Consider the following 21,185-nt stretch of genomic DNA (forward strand, 5'->3'; position numbering starts at 1 on the left):
AGAAAACACCCAAAACGAAAATTTCCGAAAAACAAAATTCAACGAATATTGTTTTACAATTTCAATGAACTAAATTAAATACTAGAATGTAATATAGCACATTTCCTGTCGTTTCAACACGTTTTCGTACCTACTGCGGGCCAATCAAACAAATTAAATTTACATCTGGCGGATTTCTGCTCGACAAACTGCTGCTGTCAAGTTTGAAGTTCGAGCTCCGACCACTGATGTCGTTTGCTTTGAGCAAACGTAAAGAAGAAGATTTCGCAGCGCGAGACCGCGTTTAACAAAATTGTTCCCACTGCATTTTTCACGATTATCGTTCCTATTCCAACAGGCGTGACTACAGCAAACATTAACCGACTGAAATGACAAAGTGTTGACGGTGTAATCGCGTTGGGAAAAGTGTGCGGTAAGTGGGTTGGAAAGAAACATGGCACGGAACGGCTGCCGTGATACTGGCCATGCACTCCTCGAGGCAACATTTCGTACGCGGCGCTGACCATAAACCACGAGAATTGTTGTTCCCTGTGGGGAGTTCGTTGGAGTAGTTTTCCTTTGTAACGAAAAATGCACATTGCATCATTTGCGTAACTTTTTCATTCAACTTTACAACTCCACTGATAGTGTACCAGTCATTGCAACTAATGTTGCTTTCAGATCTAGTCGTCTACGTTTCTGCATAATATCCTGTGAAATACATGTAACCTTATTTGCTTCTTTGATACAACCCTAGTGTGCCTAAGTTAAGCGGCGAAACTATTCTGACCCGTGCGTGCTGTGCGCCATCGCTTGTAGTCCAGTGCTCTATCAGCGCAGTATCTGGAAGGTATAGGTTGCAAAAGTGTGTGATCCTAGTCCTGCCGGAATGGAGATGGCCCACGAAGTGGTTGAACTTGCCAACGAGCTGGCTCGTGCCGTAAAGATAACGATGGACCCAGAAGCAACACAGCAGGCAAGGATGGACGCATACGTTGCCTGTGAAAGGTGTGTTCTTGGGTTGTGGTTTGTAATCGTTTCGCATGTAATAATCCACGGTGTTCGTTCACAGATTCAAAGATGTTTCTCCGCTTTGTGCACAAGCGGGTCTTTCACTGGTGACTGGCAACTATCCGCCCATCGTTCGTCACTTCGGACTGCAGCTGATGGAACATACGATCAAGTTCAACTGGAATAGCATCTCCCAGCAGGAGAAGATATTCATCAAGGAAAACGCCATGAAACTGCTAAACGGTGGCGTCGGGGAAGCACAGGATCAAAGCCTCGCTCACATCAAGGACGGCGTGTCACGGATCATCGTGGAGATGATAAAACGTGAATGGCCCCAGCAATGGACTACGCTGCTGGTTGAGTTGAGTGATGCCTGCTCACAGGGCATGGCCCAAACGGAGCTAGTGCTGCTGGTATTCCTTCGATTAGTCGAAGATGTGGCACTGCTGCAGACAATCGAGTCAAATCAACGGCGGAAGGACATTTACCAGGCACTGACCGTGAATATGTCGGAGATATTCAACTTTTTCTTGCGACTAATCGAACTCCACGTGGGTGAGTTCCGCAGCGCAACCTCGGTTGGAGATAAACACAAAGCGCACGGCCACAGTCGAGTCGTGCAGGTTGCATTGCAAACACTAACCGGGTTCGTAGAGTGGGTATCGATCAATCACGTCATGGCGGCTAACGGACGGTTACTACAGATCCTGTGCATTTTACTGACGGACGTCGATTTCCAGCAACCTGCTGCAGATTGCCTTGGACAGATTGCAAATAGGCGCGGTCAGCTAAAGGACCGCAAACCACTGCTCCTACTGTTCGAGGATGCACCGGTTGAACATTACTACCAAGCAGCGACACAAAACGATCGTCTCGGAACAGAATCGTACTATATGTTCCTAAAAAAACTCATCCCAGTGCTGACCGGGCTAGCATCGCAAATGACGGCCCTTTGGGGCAAGGAAGAATGCCAACCTATTCGTCCGCACTGTTTGGCTACCTTCTTAGGCACGGTACTGATTTTTACGCGTCACTCCAGCTACAGTCTCGCTCATCCCGCTGCCCTGATTTGGACGAGCCTGTTAAAACACGAGCAAATATCCAAGGAGCATCTTGTTCTTGAGTACATTCCAAAGGTGATCGAAGTGATCGGACCGAAGATCATCAAGGTAAACTATCCCCTAACACGCCCCACGGAAGTAACTATGCATCCGCAAACGTTTGCAAGTCTCGATTACGACGGTGAGGAAGAGTGGTTAGTGTTTTTCTTTCGCTGTCGAACGGATTTTTTGGAAATCTTTCGCCAGGCGACACTGATTGCACCGCTCGTAACGTTTTCTTACTGCGAACACTGGCTTAACGCAAGGTTGCAGAAAACGACCACAACCGAGCGTAATACCACGTGCAGCGTAACAGATCCGGTATATCTCGAGTGGGACGCACTTACGAACGTGCTAGATGGGGTGTTATCGCGGATTCTGATGGTCACTGAGCGCCCGTCAGTGTCGGCCGGGTTAAGGCTGCTCGAGGAATGTCTAAAGGTGGAATCAACGGATCCACTCGTCCTGTCGGTGCTACTCTCTTGCATCTCCTCACTGTTCGTGTTTCTCAGCATGTCCTCCTGTCAAATCACGGCCGCTAACTGTGTCGCCATGACTGGTGTGCAGCTGTTGCCGCGGGTGCTGGAGAAAATATTCGCCTCGTTGGTCTTTCAGGAATCGGGCGAAACGCGCCATACGCGTACGGTGGCGGTTAAGAATTTGCGTCGTCATGCGGCCGCTCTAATGGTGAAAATAGCGCACAAATACCCGCTGCTGCTGTTGCCCATCTTTGACCAGATCAACACGAGCGTAAAGAACCTCATCATTCAGCCGGACCGGCTCAGTAAGGTGGAGCAGGTAACGTTGCTGGAAGCGTTGCTGCTTATTTCGAACCATTTTTGCGACTTTGAGCGACAAAGCGGCTTCGTGGCGGAAGTCATACGCGATGGCGTAACGATCTGGGGTGGAATCTTGAGCCCAGTTGTAAAAAATGCACACACCTTCATCGAGTACGTCGGTTTGAACCATCCAGCCATCGAGCCGTTTTCCACCACGATCGAGGATCCGTACAATGTCAACCGGAGGCAGCTTACTTACGCGCTCAGTCTCGTGCTGGGAGTTATAAAGCGTTGCTCTTGGCCAGATGATCCGGACCGTTGCTCACGAGGCGGTTTCGTCGTAGCGTTAACCGAATCCGGCAATCCGATCTGCCGTAATCCAGCTACCTCGCACGTTGTGCCACTGTTACCCCACATCCTGTCGCTGATGCGCTGTCTCAACGAGCTGTGGAAACCAGACGCTCTGCAGACGTTTTCGGACTCGTTCCGAAACGCCAATGGTATGCAGGAGAGTGAGAAAAAGCAACTTCTCGGTGTGTCGCCGGTGTTGCAGGATCCGCTCGATCCTTCACAAAAAATGCCACCAACGGCTTTCGGACGCATGCAAACATTTTTGTCAAGCATCTTCGAGCACTGTTACCACATGATGGGGTCGGCTGGACCGGCGCTAGGGCGAGATCTGTACGCGCTGCCCGGCATCGCAAATGCTATCGTTGGCAGTGTGTTTGCTAGCCTGGAATACGTACCAGACTTTCGTATTCGAACGATTGTTCGGGTATTTCTGAAGCCATTTATCTACTCCTGCCCACCAGTGTTCCATGAAGCAGTTCTGTTGCCGATCTTTGCCCACTTTGTTCCATTCAGTAAGTGTCCCGGCATGGTTAGAACGTTTTGCATTAGAAACGTATTAAAATTATTTTTGATTTATATTACAGTGCTGACAAGACTGACAGCTCGCTGGCACTACATTACGTCGCTCTACGAATCTGGCGAGCTTGGAGAGGACGTGAGCGACACACAAGAAGTGCTGGAAGATATGCTCAATCGAACGCTTACCAGGGAGTACATTGATGTGCTGAAGGTGGCCCTGGTTGGTAGTACCATAGATCCGACCGCAAATTCCGCCACCGATGCACCGATGGCTGGTGGCATGGATCAGGATGATCAGAGTATGGACGGTACACCGCAAGCGCTGACACGTGCTGCACAATCTGCCATGACGTCGGAAGTCATCAGCGATCTGGGTGGAAAGTTACTACGCAATCAATACACCAGCAATTCAATCGTTATGACGGTTTTAAGGTATGCCGAAGGTGAGCTCCTAAATATATTTTAAGGTTACTAATAAGTCCGTTCATTTACAATTCCAGCGTGCTTTCATGGAATGACAGTACCTCTAGCTTGAAAGCAACATTTCTCAGTGGTCCAATCATACGATTCCTAGCGTCGGAACAATTAGTCACGGAAACACTAGCGTCTAACATTATCATCGCGGTATTGAAGGCACTTCAGCAGCACGGTCAACACGAATCCAATCAGGTATGGACATCTAATAGACATTTAAGAAAGAGGGTAGAACATGCTAAAGGTCTGCAAGCAAATGTGATTTTTGGGATAAAAATGGGAACTTTAACTGAACAGTGGACATTATAGAGGCCGCACGGTGGAGCTAGAACCTCCACAGAACCTACAAAGCTTCTTCTTCTTGGTGTTAAGTTCTATTAAGCATTCTTGGTTTACGAAACTTATTTTATTATTTACATAGCCGAAGAGTTGATTAGAATTGCTAGAAGCTGATGTTGATTAGAATTCCAAAAAATCAATCCGGACGAATCAAAGTTTTAAAAAATGGTGGCGCAGATAATCGCGATGTAAGTTTGAGTTTTGAATCGTATGGGTCACGGACATTGCTTAGCTTTTCTCCCTCCAACACTGTAACTGGGCGTTTAATAACCTTCTAGGAAAGGCTACGACGGAACCAACACTCGAAAGATCTTTTTAATCCGAAATAATGTTAAACTAGTGAATGTACTATAACCCCCCTAATGTCATGAACACGTTAATGAACAAATCGTTACATCTATTCCAGACATCGCTCATAACGCTCGGTGTGCAGACGTACGAAATACTTCGACCAAAGTTCCCCAACATACTGGAGGTGTTGCAGCAGATCCCGAACGTGAGTGCGGGTGATATACAGAAGCTGGACGAAAAGATATCGTCCAGCAGCACGAAAGGAAACAAAATCGATAAGGCAAAGAAGGACCTATTCAAGAAGATCACAACGAATATCATTGGGCGCAACATTGGTCAGCATGGTCGCAAGGAGGTGAAAATTTTGAACCTACCACCGATCGTCGCACCGCCCAACAATCATCGCTCGAGTGCATTTAATCTGATCGAAAGCAACCAGGAAACTGGTCTGGCGCATTTATTCGTCCGGCGTAGTTAGTGTCGCATCGGTGTGCTGTAGTCGGGACATCTACATCTATCTGAAAGGCTGTACTTGGCAGGGAAAGACGACGAATTCCGAAGCATACACTCAAGATATGTGAATATTTTTTATTAGAAATTTAAGCTTAAGCTTCGTACTTTTTATATTTATTAGTCAATCGTGAAATAATGCAAGTGCAAGCGCGCTTCTGCATTTGGCGTGGTTTGGGCAACATTGTAAAGCAAAATCGTTGCACTCCGGATGAACGTTACGCGAATGCATTTGTTTGTTTATTTTTTCTTTGTTTCTTCAATTGGATTACCGTTACCGTGTATTGATTTTCCTGCCAGCGCAACCGTTAGGGCAACAGTTGTAAAATAGCTACATGTTTTCGTGTAAAAATTGGAAATTAAATTTCTCTGTTATCGTCATATTGTCGCAGCTTGTTTGTAGGTATGTTTTTGAAAAGTTTTTGAAACGGATTACGCTACTAAGGGACAGGACAGGAGCTCCGTCGTAGGTTTGTTAAATATTTTTATACAAAAGCGTAACAAAGCGTAGGCTAAGCAAGTTGTATCGTCTGCTGTGTGTACGTACACCGTCTCGAAACACGATGCTGGTTTGCGTGTAGAGTCTCGCAGTGAAGTGCTTAAAATGCTATTTGCATTTTTCAATTCGTGTTCGGTTTGATTCAAATGCTAGGTCTGCATCAGATACGGTAGGAACCACGAGTCATTGGGGAAAAATATTGGGCCGCGCATGTTTGCTCACGATCAGACTAGTAAGGCTCACCCTTTTCCTAACATTTATTGTAGATGCGAATTGTGTATGTCGGCATTTCGGATCGACACGAAAGTGTAATATTTATAAAATTACATGATACGCTAGTTGCGTCAAACGACCGGGAAAATATAAATGTGTAAGAATCAATTATTGTAACTGCAACACCGTGTTCTACAGTCTTTGTTTGCTCTCCTTTCCATTTTTCGTACGTTTGTATTTCATTAAACAAGTCCAACATGATATATATATTAACGGTATGATTTCATAAGCTAACATAAGCTATTCTGGGGGCACTCGGTACCCTGTTGTTTACCGACATCTGTGGTAACTTCTGCAACCGGTGTTGCTCTCGCCGTATTTTTAAGGTACTGTAGAATCTGATTAACTGCATCTTTGCCAGCAATACCGCCAACGTACTGAAGCGCCAAATAATAACCATCCTCTTTGCGCTGGATGTTTAATGCCGCTCGCAAATAAGGATCGTCTGTGTGAGAAACTGTCTGGTGGGAGCTGCTCATATCCAGCTCATCATCGAGTCGTGGTCTCTTTTCGGTATATTTTTGACCATTTTGTTGCTCTGTGTCATTTCCGTTCGTAGTTTCTATTCCCTTCGCTCCGTTAGGACTGATTTGTGCGGCTCGTCTTTTTCTCCGCTGATGCGACCACGTGTTCTCTCGTGCGGTAATTTCCAATATGGTTCCTTCCGTTTTATTCGTTTCAACAACAGTGCGCACGTCGATCGCAATTGCTTGAAGCTTGGAGAGGATACAATTTTTAACCGCTTGAATTGAGTCCATACCGCTAGTGCTGAAAATTCTGCATGCCACAGGTTTTCCGAACGCTTTCTTTTTCCCCGGAGACGCATCAGTTTCGTTTGTCGAATGAAGACTGTTAGGAACTAGCGACAGCAATAGCTTCGCATCGAAACTCCATGCTACGGCCCATCGTGTCGTATTGCCCTGACAAAACCGGCTCACGGTAACGTTATGTATGGACGCCCGTTTAAGAGAATGCAATATCTTATCGTAGGTGCTTTTATGGCCTATCATCGTTGTGTACACCGAAACGCGATCCTTTAGCTGAAGACTTTCATCTATAATTTGATTAATAAACTTCACCTCTCCACCCTCCGTACATAGTTCCTCGAGCGATCCGGTACTAGCGTTCGAAGGTTCCCGCCGCTTTCCGGTACGATCGTGTGGCTTTAGTTCGTTGAAATTACTATCGAAAAACGGTGGATTGCACATGCAGAAGTCGAAACGTTCCCCGGGAAAGTTCTTCAGCACGTCCAGCAGAATTGTATTCCCTTCCAGGCTTTGTGGTTGTACGTTAATGCAACTTTGCAGCTCGTTCCGCATAACGTTGGCTTTGGCACTTTCCAAACTGTCTTCCGCTTTTTCAATCGCAACCATGTGCCACCGTTGCTGGGATAATACCACTGCAAGCAACGGATAAATACAGGAAGCACCACAACCGATATCAATGCCACGAACTTTTTCCTTTTCTGGCCACTGCGCTATGGCACCGATATCTTCCAACCAGTGGATATAGTTCAGTCGAAGAGGCAGCGTCGGAACTAACTTGTTCGATGGAAGTTCCAGCTTCAGGCCAAAATCTCGCAAAAGCAAACACTTTGATAGCAAATGAACAGCATGCTTTTTACGATAATCAAGCTTTACTTTGCCTGCCAAGTCCTGCAATTTGCAATTTGGGTTAATGCAGCACGCAAATCATATCTGATACACGAGGCGTGCGCCCATATACATACCACACTGGCCACCTCATTAAGCTCGGGAAATTGTTTAACCAGCAGGTGGAAGTTGGGCTTTTGCCGATATAGATTTCTCGGGTGCATAAACTCGTTAACCGACATTCTTTCCGTAAGTTTTGCCTTTGGGTCGGTATTTAGTCACAAAACCAGAGTGCCGGTTTGCGCGGCTTTTGAATTGCTACTGTTTGTTTACTTCCGATTCGGGTTCGACAGTTAGTGAGCAAGTTGTCCGAACGGTGAGAAACGCACTATGGTCGGTGGAAAAAAAACAATTCCATCGCATACGTTTTGTACTGCCACACTGGAAATTCGAGGCGATTCCAGTGAATTTATCCTTTCCTTTGTGGTTGAAATAAATATCTTCATTAATTAAGTCCTACACCAGCAAGAAAGTGAGTTAGTTTTTGGAATTTCTTTAAATTTCTGCACTCACTGACAGTTCAAGGGTGTCCAACTGTTGCAAAAGCTAAATAAAGCAAGGGTTGCGTGAACTGTCACCATCGAGCTCCGGTGAAAAAACTGTATCCATCATTCGCGAATGGAACTGCTGCACGCTGGTTTTGTTGATTGCGATTGGAGTACTTCGGTTATTTGCGTTGATGACACAATGACAAAAAGATTTCACCGTATGCTACGTGCGGTGAAGCGAGCATAGAAGAAAGCATAACCAGACAGTGATCACCCGCTTCCGGTACCATTTCCATCTAAAATCCGTACCGGAATTACCTGTGCATTTGTGTTCCTTCGCCGTGGTGTACTGTTCGTGTGTTCAGTTTCTATTGTGTCGCTCCACTGTCTATCTTCCCCAAATTGTTCCTTTAGAACGTCCGTGTGCGCAGTGAAGTGCGGTTGAGAAGTGTGTATAGCTATTGTTGTTATTGTTGGCGTACAGTTTCGACGCGTAGTGTGTGCCATCTTTCGTGATTTTGTTATATAATTACACGTACCTGCGTTTGCCGCCATACGCGCCACATATGCGCCCAATGCCCATGTGCCACCCTTCCCACATTCGCATTGATTCAAACAGTGTTAGGCCTACGGCAAACCATTAGTTGATTCGTTTCGTTTTTGGCGACGAGCCGATTCTAATCGCGAAACGCGAGTGAAAAGTAGGCCTCGGAGCTCGCGTCATCGAGTGTAGAGAAAGTCCGAAGTAAACAAAACAAGTCTGACGCATTTTTGCACCACCGTTGCATAGTTTGTGTGTATCGTGTCCGAAATTTGTCTGCCTGTTTATTTCTGGCTGGACCATTAAACTAGCAGCACAAAAGAAGGTTCGTCACCATCATTGCACCATGTACACGATGAAGCCGATTCCGGTTCAACAACTGCCGACGCAGCAACAGCAGCAGCAGATGGCCATGCCGCGACAACCCAAGATGACACCGATCACAGACGACTACGACATTTCCAACACTGTTCTCGGTCTCGGCATCAACGGCAAGGTGGTACAGTGCACGAGCAAATCGGCGGGCCAAAAGTATGCCCTTAAGGTGCGTGTGGAGAGATTGAGGGGAGGAGGATTTTAGCACGGGAGGCGGACGCAAAAGATTCAAACACTTACAACACCTGTGTGCGTTAGCCATCGACTCCTCCTCGTTGAGGTTTGAAATTGTTACCCCACCTGAGTATGGCCTTCTACGATGTTCATGTTCCCATCATCTCTCCATCATACTTTACGCGCGCACAACGTAGTAGATGTACTTGGGCAGATCTTCTAAAGGCGTTTTCCGCGTAATCTGCTACGGCATTTGTGCGTTTATGGTAGTGACAATGAGACACTCCTAGCGTTCTTGCTACAATGGTGACCACTATCAAAGAATCAGCTTAATGTTTTGTGTGTCTCTCTCCCTCTCTCTGCTGTTGCTGCTGTCCACGTAACAACCAATGCCCTCAGGTGACTGCGGTGTGGTTCGATAAAGTTTTATCTTCACAGCCGGATTGATACGATCTCGCATTACTGTAGTTGTATGCCACATGATAAGCGCCAGTGTTGTATCACATTCAGCTACGGTTTTGTAAATCTGGATTAAAGCAAAAAAATAGTTATTTATTTTGATAGGGATTCCTATTATTCCTATATTTGCCCTGCAATTCCGGAATAGTTCGCTGTTGGGTTAGCTCAGTCTACGAGTCTCAGTCAGGTGCATTAAAAAGTTGTTTGTTTGTTTATTTTTGGCACAACAATCGGAGAGATCTTTACGATTTGAAAACCATACCTGCCGTGTGAGGTAAGGGTAGTACTTTAGTTGTTTCAAAATAATATTTTTTTCAATTCTGTATGGAGAATTAATGCATCAGCGACAAAGTACCGTATTTTGGTATTTCACTATTTGTTCCATTACGTCCTCGCTGCTATTTTCGATAATGCAATCGCACAATGTTGTCATCCTCATCATTAAGTTTGTTTGGTGGATGTGATTCACAGACACACATATATTGCTAGCTGCGGAGTAAATGATCGTAAGCTAATATGACACTTTCATCAATCCTTGGCCATTTTTTATTGGCAGTCCCAGCTCGTAACCTGCACATGCAGAGGAGGTTGATTCGCAACCACGAAGATCGAGTTTCTTAACGCCGATGATCAGATAAGAACAAAAACAATGACTTCTTGATCCGGTTTACATTGTTTATTCTCCTGTTTTCTGACCGTTCCCGCAACTTAAAAATAGATTCGTCTTCTCGTTGCACTTTCTCTTTGCTACGGCCTACTATTCTGGTAGACTATTCAGCGCCACCTCGCGTTCGGTACGCGAAGTTCATTAGATCCACCTGATTCAAGTTGACGGCCGCTTACAGGCGTCAATCTTCGCCGTCTCGTCGGGTCGAGGAAGCTGGGTTGTCCTTCGTGGTGATAGGAAGACAGAGTCATATTTTCGTATTCTCATATTCTCACAAAAATGCTCCCATATTGCTAAAGAGACCACCAGAGTGTACTATCCTCTTAAGCAGCTCATAATACACGCTTTTTATTTTTATCCCACCACATTATTTTAATTTAGTTCGCACGCATTTAGTGTTAACAAGTGAGCTTTATTGCTTTGCATTTTCTGTGACATTTCCGTGAATGCAAACGTTAAAGCTCATTTATTATACTTTGATGTGTTAAGTGCATTATGTTCGCTACCTTCTTGGTCTTCTTGGTATAACGATCTTTACTAGGGATCATGCGTGTCATAGGTAGTATCCTTATTCAGTATCTTTTATACTTCAATGTTACACAGAGGACTTTCTTCTCTGCACGTAAATGCACTTCTTTATTCAGCAAATCAGGCGAGTTTTTGATGGCGAGAATTGTAATAATTAAAACCAAATTTATTATATGACAACGGAACGTATTTTCGATCACTTTTTCAGCTTTTTCTTAGATTTTGTGCCATAAACTAACTCAGCTGGCAAATTTCCAAAAACCGTTTATAAGAGGTACCGCCTATCTCGGAGACTGTCTGTACTTGCAAAGTCAATCCGGTAGGGATTTAGTACCGGTTCTGTCGTGTGAGAAACGCTAGCTATATCGGTGGTTATAATTAGCGCTGGATCAATGCGTAATTAGCGTGAAAATATTGTATATTTTAAGATAGTAACTACATACTCACGTGTTTGTATGTATTTAGTGTGATGCGAAATTTGTCCTCTTTTATTTCATTGTGCCCGGAATGGATTCCATTCCATTTCCGTAACAGTTCCACACTCGCGTAGTCGTGTGTCCCATTCACAATTCGCCTCGAATTGCGGTGCCCCATTCGGTCGGAGGTTGCCCGGTAATGTTCCATCAGCCTTTCGGCCAATTACCCTTTTAATCTATTTCCAGCCGGAAACTGGTAAGGTTTCTTTGGTGGCTTAGCGTAATCGTCCTCCGCAACGGCGTGGAATTGGTCGGTTGGTTATGCATGAGACAAACACACAGGCGAATCGATTTGAAGCCTTTACTGCGTGCTGCGCTACACAGCTTGTTTCGTAGATTCCTCGGTGCTCCGGAGAGCAAATTTCGATGTAATAATTTCATGATTAAACCGTTGGTACGGCCGTTTAATTAGCACACCCCTGACAAATGTCGTGCGAGATGAGATCGATGCGTACCACCATGGTTTAGCTGGCCTGCCTAGTGCCGTGGAACCGATTCGCAATGTGCGTTCAGTCGTGTTTGTGCCCTCCCATAGGCGGACTTCAATGCAATCGCAATTCGTAATTGGCGTGACTGAGGTAATGGCACACTCGCAAAAGTCTAGCTTTGGCCCCGTGCTACTCCCTACCAACCGACACATCAATCAGCGGAATTTGTACGTATGTGGTGTGTCTGGTCTGGTCTGGTCGGTTGTCAGGTTGGCTGCCAGTTTGACCGCCAGAAATAACAATTATGCACACGCAATCTACAGACAACAGGGCAAGGAGCAGTTTGCTGTTACATTTGCACCCAACTGCAACACCTTGCACGAGGATCAACACAATACGGATGACAGGAAGATGACATCATGCACATTTATTCGTAAAGAAACTACCGAATTAATTAATCTGGTTTGCAAAGTTCTGCTGCCGTGAGGCAACAGGTACGCTAAACGGAAGACGGCCAACCACCAGCAGCAGTTTTGCCGCAGAGCAATAGATCATAAACGATCCGGTCAGACAAGCGCAACAAGCCCCCACGCTCCCAACAAACACCCGCGGTATAAGAAGCTGTCTTTGGTTGCGATGATGCAAAGTTATGCAAAACCACCCATTTCGTCACTTGCCACCCAGAAGACACGACACTAGAGTCCCCACTGGCAGTAACACCACCATCCGCGGCATCTTCTTATCTTTACCACCTCGAAATGATATACGCAGAGCAAGAAAGCAGGGGCCTGAGAGTGAGTTGTAGCCGTTGTGGGGGCACTTTTGCTTACGCCTCTCTTTCCCAAACCCTTTTTACACACGTTGTACATGCCAACGACACGTTCCTCGTATCAGTTGATGATATGAAAATGGTGCGATAAATCAGACTGAAATTAGTGCCACCCATAATGCGTGTGTTGAAGGGAGAAAGAGAACGAGAGAGAGAGAGACTTCCACTTCTTATCATGACCGGTTTTATGCTCGATATATTTTAGCATGCTGTTGCTGCTGATGATGGACACATATCGATGAAGTTATAAAATGTTAAAAGGTTTGTTCTGGTGTGAGGGCGGAATATGGTACACGATGAGATATTGTTGATTTCACCCTATTTGTACACATTCCACTGTGTAAAAGAACTGTCTACTAAGTGAAAGTTACTTCTGCGACAGAAGACATGATATACTTGGAGTCCTGTGTGAGCTAGCTGTGGCATCCTATGCATTTTTCTGCAACGCACTGTAAAGTGCCGAAATGCTAGAACATTTATAACGTTCCGTTTACACATTTACACGTCCGTGTGTGATGCGAAACTAATACACGTACCGTGAATTATTATAATACTAACTAGCATTCCTCGAACAATATTAATATTACTAATATACTACGACTTAGTTTGCAGTACTACCTATTAATCAACACATTATTGCACTACTGCTAATTACTCAATAAGTTGATCTTTACAGCATCTGTCATTAAGATATTAAGTCATCTCGTGTTCATCGAAGTGAAAGAGCGAGCTGAATAGCTTGGTTTTTAATTGTTTTTTGATTAGTTTATTTTAAAAATTAAACATTTTTTCGGGGCGAACCCGGTGGTGTATTGGTAGCGGCGCCGGTCTCCACACGACAGGACCGGTTCAAAATCCCATCCGGATCAAACCTCCATAAAGAAAGCCAGAAATGGCAAGCCTAGACCTCTTGAGATTGTTGTGCTCATAAAGACGAAGAAGAAACAATTTTCTTGGTTATGTATAAGTCCTTTTTTATATTTTATTTTTACCGAATAGTTAGCCATTGGGATGAAAATTATTTGTTAGCTTCAGATCAGGCAGCCACCCCACGAGAACAGCAACCATTTTGTCTTGCTACATGTTTGGATTTTGGTTTATTTTTATCACAGCTCTGATTAGATACTTAGCTCTAGTCCGTATAAATAGGCCAGTGCTAATCAAAATGTCTAAATGTCCGCTGAGAAACTCAAAGCGAGTGAAGATACACATAAAACCGAAACAAACGTTGCAAGCTGCGGGAAATGAATATTATAGAGAAGGTTTTTGAGGTTTATTATTTGTATTGTAAATTGTATCTTTGTATAATTGTATTCTCGATATGAGAGAATGAAGAAGAAAAAAATAATTCAAAAGTGAATATTTGCCTTGGCCTAAACCTCTAAATGTTAATAGAAACGTGATGAATGTCCGATGAAGCAGTGAAATGTTCCATTTTCAATATACATTTTTTTAATAACAAATGTACTAATGTATGTAATGTAATGTACATTTAAAATCACGTGTCTGGGGACTCTTTCTTTGCTTATTTCTGGCCGGCTCGTAGTTGAGTACATCGTACCGATATGGTCTGATCACCAATCGGTTTCAAGGAAACTCGATCCAGAGCTGGTACTGATGCTTCAGAGCACTGCCGGACGTTTAATGCGTTAGTTGCTACATTCTGTGACTGGATACAATGACGAACTCTACGAGCTGTACGATGAACTCACTGGCGTTCAGTGGAATAGATTCGGTGGTCTCCGGTGGGCTGATCATGTCATGAGAATGACACCGGACGACCCATCCCGTAAAGTCTTTTTAAGTTGTCCACATGGACAAAGAAGACGTTGTAAGCCCAAATTGAGATTAAATAATGGCGTTGATGTGTCCACCGTTGGAGAATGGACGGGATAGTGGATTGGCGCTCGACCATGACCCTGCAGCAGACCAAGACCGCGAAAGGGAAATGATTCCGAACTCTCTAGAAGGATATCATAGACTCTCCAACCCCTATTTCCATTCAATATGTGCTAGGTCAATACGAATTTGGATTTGTTGGGGAATCCTTAATCTCTTGAAAAGATTGGAGATAAGACTAAATATGAAGGTGGTCTGTTCTCGAATTCAGGGGCGGCTGGCTTCATACGGGACTCTTAGCATCTGGGATACGAAGGTTCTCCGAAGAGACAGGGGGTTAAGGGAATGGACTGTCAAGGACACCAAGAGCTCTACGTCATCCAAATTGACATTGTTATTTGAAAATTGAAAAAAAATCGGATTAATGTTAATTTTTTTTAACGAACTTTACGCTCGTGTTGAGTACGTGAACCCACTTGTACGTTCATCACTCTAGCGCCGGATTGCCAAAAACCATACACTGATACGACTGATAAGGGACCAGGGCTCGGGAGCTAAGCAATAGTTCGGGGCGGAATTACTTTCTTTCATCAGTTGACCCGTCTTAGGTGGCCTCTGCGTATCGTCATCCATTTTTTTATATACTAAGCTTCCGAAAATGGACGACGATGGAGACGCTTTTGCAGGGGCGATAGTGTTTTATGATGTTCCAACTCGCTCAATTCCAGCTTTACAGCCGATCTCGTAAGCTATAAAGTGATTGGAACAGCATTTAGCAGTTCAACCATCCGTGCACCAGCTGTAATTAACGGCCATTAAAGTCGCTCCGGCACAGTGGTGTCGATGATGCCAACGTCGCCATTGGGAAGTATGGGATGATGATGTTGGTGACAGTTTCCCCAGTGCCGGCAGTCTCAAGTGGCGGCAATAATTCGATCGATTTCCTTTCCTTTCCGCGTTTCCTTAATCTGGTACGGCTGTGATCAGTTCCGCTGTACTTGGATGATGTCAGATTACATCCGCAGGGAGCTATATATTTCCTGCGTGGGAACATAAGATTGTTTACGGTCGTATGGGCGGCTTAAACAAGTACGAGAGAGAGAAAGAGAGAGGGAGACAGGGACGGAGAGATGACGGTGGCCACACACTCATTAGAGGAAGAAACTCTTGTTCATCGTTTAAAATTTCACTTCCACCGGTGAATTAGATGCCCGATTTAACTGCCCTTCCCACCCAAATATTAGTCATAAGGCTTACTGATCCGGTGTTTCCATTGCTTCTGTTACATTATTCGCAGGTACTGCACGACAATGCCAAGGCACGGCGCGAGGTGGAACTACATTGGCGGGCGAGCGGATGCCGAAATATTGTAAATATCATCGACGTGTACGAGAATAGCTACAGCGGCAATCGATGTTTGCTCGTCGTTATGGAATGGTAATATACTACACAGTTGACCGGCGGGGTCTTAAAAACCTGCCAGTATAATTAAGTAGCATTATTGGGAAACACACACCGAATAGCGGTTCGTCATCATCAATATTCCGTTATTGCAGAACCAATTGCACACAAGCCTCGCATTCCACACATTGGAATTCCTCCAGTGCGTCCTATATTTAAGCAATGTATATTTTTGTGTCGCTTTCTGCTACAGTGCGTACCATAGCTATACGACACCTAGTTTTTTGAGAATAACTGAAAGAGTTGAAAGTTTTAACTTTACAGCATTGTAATAAAAATATGAAACAAATCGTTGTAATTAAAAAATATATAAAAAAAATAGTGTGTTACGGAGTGTAAAACGGTTTGAGAATAACCCCACCTTCGCGGTTAGAGAAGAAAAAGAGAACTAAATTCCCTTAATCTCTCGTTTAGATTAAGGCTTCTTCTTCTTTATCGGTACAACATCAGGAAGTCTAGGTCTGCCATTTCTGGCTTTCTTTGACTTTCCTTACCCGTAACGGAATAGTCAGTACGGGGATTGGATATTGGACCTGGTCCTGTCGTGTTTCGGCACCGCTTCTAATACACCACCGAGCCACCCCATGATTAAGGCTAATACTCCGACATCAATCGTTTTGAGGAGTTTCTTCAATGTTTTGAATGTAGCTTTTGTGAGAAATGGGAAAAGTAAATTGGGACAAACATACAGGCAAATAAAGCTCAAATACATCGCATTGTTTGAATGAACGTTTGCTAATGTTTTACTGTTTTTTTTTTGTTTTGTTTTAGCATGGAAGGTGGCGAACTATTCCAACGAATTCAGGAACGACAGGATGGTCCATTTACGGAACGAGGTAATTTACGGAACGAGCGCCGAACATTGAACACTTACATTGTGTGGCTGATTGAGTGTGCGCGGTGTCGTTAACACTTTTCACCATAATTCCATCCTTAAACGTCATAACCCAGAGCGCGAGATGCATGCAAAAAAAAACACACACATTTCATCGACCGTAATCTTACTAATCATGTCCATTCCGGGCTCATTGTTGGGGAGCGCTTTGATAAAGGTGCATCCAATCGTCTAATAGTGGAGCTTTATTGAGAGATGAGAAAACATACAAAATCAAACGATTCAGAATTTAAGATGATCGTACGCGATCTGTGCATGATCGTATTTCATAAACAATTGTGAATGTCGCTTTGATTGTTTTAGACAACGGGCAGAATTACGAAGTGTCGTAGGGAATCGAAAGGGGACAGTGCAATTCAAACATCCCTTTCGATGTCCGCGGACACACCGCATGTGTTGAAAATGAAATCTTTACGACAGGCGATAGTTAGCAACCGGAGCCAGACATGACTTTTACTGCTATTATGGCTAGTAACGATAAAGCCAAACCGGCATATGGTAACAAGGCAGTGGATTGATCTGACGTTTCTAGGGCACCGAAGTTGCCAGCCGTCGCGAACTCAAACCGCAAAACCCAATGCCAATCTATCATCGCCTCCATTTGTGTGTTATGCTTACCGTTCGCATGGAATTCCTCTGCTCTTCCTGGCGTATGACTAAGCCGCATGAATCATGTGGCTCGCGGGTTGTTTGTTTATCGTATTTCACCATACCCTACATAAATGCGATGGTGCATTTACATTCGTCCCCGGCAAACCCATCTCGCCTTTGCTTGCGTTTGCGGTATGGTGCAGATTTAATGGTTTGCGCAAAGAATTGCTACAAGTGATGCTTCCTCTTTCTTTACGCACACACGCTGGTTGTATGTTGCGTGTATGACTAGTGCAGTACAATGCTGATATAGTGCGTCACATAAGTATATGAACGTTTGTTTTTTTTCATAAATTCAGGGCAATAACTGGGAAAGATAGGTAAATATTATGCTGTAGTAAGTTGTACAATATTGTGCAAAGTACGTCGTTTAGTGATATTAACATAATTTTACGAATACTATTACAACATATAACGTCATGTTGTCGACTTCTTATTGTAGTTATACGATCGCTATCGAAACATCGTTTTGTTTTTTTCTCGAAACACTTAATAATTATAACATTTGTTAAAAATACAAACAAGATTAAAGCACTTAATAGCGAAGTGTGTGGTTTATAGTCATATAATTCTAAATATTTATAAAAAAACATACATTTTGATACGTTCAATGTCCGCTCCCTTTTAACTTTTATTGTTGTGCTGTAAAATAATGCGTATGGTATTCTTTTTATCAAAACTTATAAATTTATCAACGGTTTATGTTAATCTTTAATGATTACTTAAAAAATATGAATTTACATGATTGATGATTAATCCACAAGCTGTATAACTTGTTATAAAATTATGTTATATAACCCACAAGTAAAGTAAAAGTAGAGAGAAATTAGTAGAAATATACAAGAAAATCGACGTAAATGCGTAAGCAATGTGAAAATACAAATATGTCATTGTAACGCCATTCTATTATGAAGTATTTTTAAGGTTCTCAATAACTTGCTAGAACATATTACACAAGACATATACGAATAATGTTTCAAAAAGTTCATATAATTATGTTACGAGCTGTACTGCAGTGTCACGATTCAAATAATAATTTTCAAAATGTCCCTTAGAATATTTTTAAGTTTTATTGGGTGTAAAAAAAACTTTCAACTCTCTCGTGCATGATCTTCTGCTGCACGACGAGTGGCGGGATGACAATTGCTTATCACTGGACTGTAGTTATGGTTTTGCAGTTTCCCTCAGCTAGACTTTTATGTTGTGCGAAAATCATTTTAAGTTCAATTTTTTTATGCAATGGTGTATTTTTTTTTAAATTTTATATACCCTTTTGCACCATTATTTATCAATATCATTATGGTTTCATTATCTTGTTCTTTTCCATATCAACCTTTTTCTCTCTTTCTTTCTTTCTCTCTGTCTCTCTCTCCCTTTCTCTCTCTTTCTCTCTACTTAAAAATCTCTTCCTTTGCTATGCGTCTACGTATTGTGGCTTGTGCCGTCTACTTGTTTCCTTATTTTCACCACTTCCTGTCCGTTCCGATCCGATCCAACCCAACCAAACCCAAAACCTGTCACCTGTTCCCTCCCCAAATGTTTAGAGGCCGCCCAAGTCATGCATGAAATATGTGTCGCTGTCAAGTACTTGCACGATTCCAACATCGCACACCGTGATCTCAAGCCGGAAAATCTGCTCTACACATCGCCCCACCCGAACGCCATACTAAAACTGACAGATTTTGGCTTCTCGAAGGAAACGTTCATCAAGGACACGCTGCAGACACCGTGCTACACGCCGTACTACGTCGCGCCGGAAGTGCTCGGACCGGAGAAGTACGATAAGAGCTGTGATATTTGGTCGCTGGGCGTTATCATGTACATATTGTAAGTGAGAGTGATTAAAATGTTAAATTGTGGCACTGTTTCGATATAACATTTGTTTTCCCTTTTTTTCCTTTCTAGGTTGTGCGGATTTCCACCATTTTACAGCAATCAGGGGCTTGCCATCTCACCCGGCATGAAGGCTCGTATCCGTACCGGGCAGTACGATTTCCCAAACCCAGAATGGAAAAAGGTTAGCCAAGCGGCAAAGGATCTAATCAAGGGTATGCTCAACGTTGAGCCGGAGAAGCGCCTAACTATCGAACAAGTGATGATGAACCCATGGATTCGGGTAGGTTTGCAACCGGTTGTTGTAAAAATGAGGAAAATGATGCACTTTATACGTTTTTCTTCTTCCAATCATGCACAGCGCTATACGGAGGTGCCTCAAACTCCACTACACACTGGTCGTATGTTGAAAGAGGGTGAAGAAATTTGGCCTGAAGTGCAGGAAGAGATGACCCGTTCGTTGGCGAACATGCGAGTGGATTATGAGGTGAGACATAACGCAGCCACGAAAAGGTTAAACATTACGATTAATCGATAATCACCCGGGCGTATCATCCACAGATGCACATCAAGAATCTGGATAGCTCAAACAATGCACTGCTCAACAAGCGACGGAAGCGCGTCGAGGAGAAACCCCTCCCCAAAGAATAATTCCTTTTTTTCTGGCCCTCCCCTCTTTGTGCTAATGTCGACGTTGTGTGGCCCATGTTGTGGTCGCACGTACATTTCTTTTCCGTTCACTGCATTTGGTATAGACCTAATAACTGACAATTGCAAGTCTGCAAGCAAACAAACCGTTACACAGCTCCAAATGGTGTGAGGAGCTTTTTAAAAGTGTTTAAACCGTACAGCCTCTGTTTTAATTTCATATACTCCCAAGCGGTTAGTTTAGACAAAGTTCTTACAACTACAACAAAAAAGACTAGTTTTTAAACAGTGTTAAGCATTTTACTGCAAACTACTTGTATGACCCGCTTGTATGAAAGTTTAATTTTATTCGTATGGCAGAAGAAAGTTGCAATTAGGGTTAGATAGCTTACTATTTACAAAGCGTGCGTGACGCTTTATCAACTGGTTAGGGTTTTATGTTCTACACGGTCAAGACAAAACAATCACAAAGACGATCTTTCCCTTCGTATTTCTTCGTAGCTTGCCGGTACGATCTGCTAGGTGTACAAGTAAGTTTCCTGCGTATCATTTCCTCCCGAAGTTGCAGAACTTTATTGTGAGAATGGTTTACACAGCTTTTAATCAAATCATTGTCAATTAAAAACTACTACAACTACTACTACTACTACTATTATAATTAGACATTTTCTAGTCCAGAAATGTCATACATTCGGTCCGGCATGCAAAGGTGTAGTGAAAATTTCATATTCATATAACAGTTGGTTTTTTGGAACAACGAAGAACCGGATTCAGTTTCTTCATAGCAAAGCATAAAACAATAATTTCTCGCAAATGCGGTTATTGTTTTTGGTTCAAATGTATCGATACAGTGTTATTAACAGATGAACAACCAATAACGCATAAGATTCGCCCATGGTCGCCGGTCGTAATACTTGCATAATACGCTAGCAACTTACTTGTAGCCCCAGTAGAAAAGCGCTTTGGCGGCAAACAAGTAAAGCTTACCGCTAAAAAGGAAATCAAAAACATCACATAATACACAATGTATGAATATATAACTACAAAATGGTGCTGCTGTTGTGTGATGCCTCTCTTTAGCATTGTTGTTTATCCCGTGAAAGGTGGTACGCAAAA

General features: G+C 43.5%; 3 protein-coding genes across 3 annotated transcripts; 2 read left to right on the forward strand and 1 right to left on the reverse strand.

Moving 5' to 3' along the window:
• Nucleotides 1-868: 868 nt before the first annotated feature.
• On the forward strand, nt 869-5,321 carry LOC128707842 (exportin-5). Its single transcript, XM_053802800.1, has 5 exons — nt 869-987; nt 1,052-3,732; nt 3,805-4,171; nt 4,240-4,408; nt 4,959-5,321. Exons 1-5 carry the CDS (start codon nt 869-871, stop codon nt 5,319-5,321), a joined length of 3,699 nt encoding a protein of 1,232 aa, XP_053658775.1.
• Nucleotides 5,322-6,355: 1,034 nt separating this feature from the next.
• On the reverse strand, nt 6,356-7,959 carry LOC128718733 (U6 small nuclear RNA (adenine-(43)-N(6))-methyltransferase). Its single transcript, XM_053812354.1, has 2 exons — nt 7,855-7,959; nt 6,356-7,780 (listed from the first exon to the last, which is right to left on the reverse strand). The coding sequence occupies exons 1-2, from the start codon at nt 7,957-7,959 to the stop codon at nt 6,356-6,358; spliced, it is 1,530 nt and encodes a 509-aa protein (XP_053668329.1).
• A 1,193-nt stretch (nt 7,960-9,152) lies between these two features.
• Nucleotides 9,153-20,072, forward strand: LOC128719519 (MAP kinase-activated protein kinase 2). Its single transcript, XM_053813145.1, has 7 exons — nt 9,153-9,350; nt 15,879-16,018; nt 16,814-16,878; nt 19,133-19,415; nt 19,494-19,704; nt 19,783-19,908; nt 19,983-20,072. Exons 1-7 carry the CDS (start codon nt 9,153-9,155, stop codon nt 20,070-20,072), a joined length of 1,113 nt encoding a protein of 370 aa, XP_053669120.1.
• Nucleotides 20,073-21,185: the final 1,113 nt, after the last annotated feature.

The sequence above is a fragment of the Anopheles marshallii genome, chromosome 2 (assembly GCF_943734725.1).
Source record: "Anopheles marshallii chromosome 2, idAnoMarsDA_429_01, whole genome shotgun sequence".
Classification (NCBI taxonomy): Eukaryota; Metazoa; Arthropoda; class Insecta; order Diptera; family Culicidae; genus Anopheles; species Anopheles marshallii.

Coding starts and splice junctions, on each gene's coding strand:
- LOC128719519 (XM_053813145.1), top strand. CDS start 9,153: ATGTACACGATGAAGCCGATTCCGGTTCAACAACTGCCGACGCAGCAA. Junction 9,351..15,878: donor GCCAAAAGTATGCCCTTAAG/GTGCGTGTGGAG, acceptor CATTATTCGCAG/GTACTGCACGACAATGCCAA. Junction 19,416..19,493: donor GGCGTTATCATGTACATATT/GTAAGTGAGAGT, acceptor TTTCCTTTCTAG/GTTGTGCGGATTTCCACCAT.
- LOC128707842 (XM_053802800.1), top strand. CDS start 869: ATGGAGATGGCCCACGAAGTGGTTGAACTTGCCAACGAGCTGGCTCGT. Junction 988..1,051: donor GCATACGTTGCCTGTGAAAG/GTGTGTTCTTGG, acceptor GTTCGTTCACAG/ATTCAAAGATGTTTCTCCGC. Junction 4,409..4,958: donor GTCAACACGAATCCAATCAG/GTATGGACATCT, acceptor CATCTATTCCAG/ACATCGCTCATAACGCTCGG.
- LOC128718733 (XM_053812354.1), bottom strand. CDS start 7,959: ATGTCGGTTAACGAGTTTATGCACCCGAGAAATCTATATCGGCAAAAG. Junction 7,781..7,854: donor TTAATGAGGTGGCCAGTGTG/GTATGTATATGG, acceptor TGCAAATTGCAG/GACTTGGCAGGCAAAGTAAA.